This window comes from Crocodylus porosus, unplaced genomic scaffold (genome assembly GCF_001723895.1).
Source record: "Crocodylus porosus isolate Cpor-Errol unplaced genomic scaffold, CroPor_comp1, whole genome shotgun sequence".
NCBI classification, from domain to species: domain Eukaryota; kingdom Metazoa; phylum Chordata; order Crocodylia; family Crocodylidae; genus Crocodylus; species Crocodylus porosus.
The window spans coordinates 158,946,030-158,947,415 of NW_017728886.1; the positions used below are offsets into that span (position 1 = coordinate 158,946,030).

The 1,386-nt window shown below is 39.4% G+C and overlaps 1 protein-coding gene across 3 annotated transcripts in view; it reads right to left on the bottom strand.

The window, feature by feature from the left end:
- Nucleotides 1-499: 499 nt before the first annotated feature.
- Nucleotides 500-1,386, bottom strand: part of MBOAT1 (membrane bound O-acyltransferase domain containing 1) — an 81,190-nt gene continuing 80,303 nt past the window's right edge. For all 3 annotated transcript variants that reach the window (XM_019543984.1, XM_019543970.1, XM_019543976.1), the window contains one exon: nt 500-708. In XM_019543984.1, coding sequence (XP_019399529.1) covers nt 573-708 — 136 coding nt within the window. In that variant the 3' untranslated portion in view covers nt 500-572. The remainder of the gene's footprint in view (nt 709-1,386) is intronic.

A 1,386-nucleotide genomic window follows, 5' to 3' on the forward strand; every position in this document is an offset into this window, starting at 1 on the left:
TTGTGAACATTTGGGAAATATGTACTCTGCTCCACAGCCCACCTCTTCCTGCTGAGGTGGGAATCAATGACAACACACTCAGCAGCTAAATTTCTATGGCTCTATACCACATAATAGCTCTGGCCCTTGCCAGGGTAAGCAGTCATACCCTAGAAAAACCAAAGATTCAGCAGCCCTGAGCACCAGTCTAATGAGCTGCTGATCTAACTCTTGCTAGTTATTTATTATTACTATTATTATTATTCTCAGTTTCAAAATTGTTTAATAAATGTATATTTCCGTAAAAGATCAACAGCCACCTCTCTGCATGTAAAGGTTTAAATATATAAAAACATTTTATAAAAAATAGTTTATAAAAAGCAAATACCCCTCAAGATTATAAACCTTGCCTGTAAATCTTTGTTACAGATTTATCTGGAATACAGTCTATCAAAGTGTTCTCTGTCCTTCTCAAAAAGGTTTTCAATTAAGCAAGAATAATAATGTCATTTTCTTGCACTTTTTCCCTTTTTTGTTTTGGTTTTTGGTACATCACTCTGCTTTTCCAAGATCAGTGGTTTGCCTTTGAGGTATCACTTTTCTTTCTTGTTTTTAACTGAGTTTTCTGTGACCCGATTTTGAAGCCGCTTTATGGGGTGGTCTTGGCGTCTGACTGGTAAGACCAGCAATACCAGGAAGCCTAGTATGTGCATGTGAAAGTACATTGACCTAGAAAGAAAAAATAATATTCTTGTCAGTAATAAGATGAATGCTAAAAATTGTATTACTTCAGCACTACAACCAGTTCTGTTGTACTGAAAAAAGAATAAAAGCAGTACAGCCAGCCTAGTCTTCTACGTGACAAGCTTATGTCCTTGGATTTTAAACAGGATGATGGGAAACATCCTAGATCCACTAATGTCAATGGCATTTTTGCTAGTGATTTCAAGAGGGAGAGGGTTTTGCCCCTTTTTTCTCCCCAGAGAAGACACCAAACCTACAACCCTTTTTTTAATTCCATGACCCCAAAATATTGACAATTCAGAAAAGTAACCCCCCAGACAAATGACCTACTTTGGGAATACACAAAACATGGCCTTTTCAGCTAGCCTCTTACTGTTAAAGAATATTCAAGGATTAGAGATGCATCAATATATCAGTCCATATCGTATCAGCACCAATAAAAGGAAAATTGTCATTATTGGCAGTCGGGTTTTTTGGCTGGTATACCTGATAATGTCACCAATAAATGCCAGTCACATGGCCAGGAATGCAGTCCAGTAGCTTGGAGAGCAGCCTCCTGCCAGTAAGTCTGAGAAGAGGAAGGAGCGTGGGGGGTGTAGATCGAGGCCTCCATGGTCAAGGCGCAGGCAGCCAAGCCAAGATGGGGCGCAAGACAGAGCCATC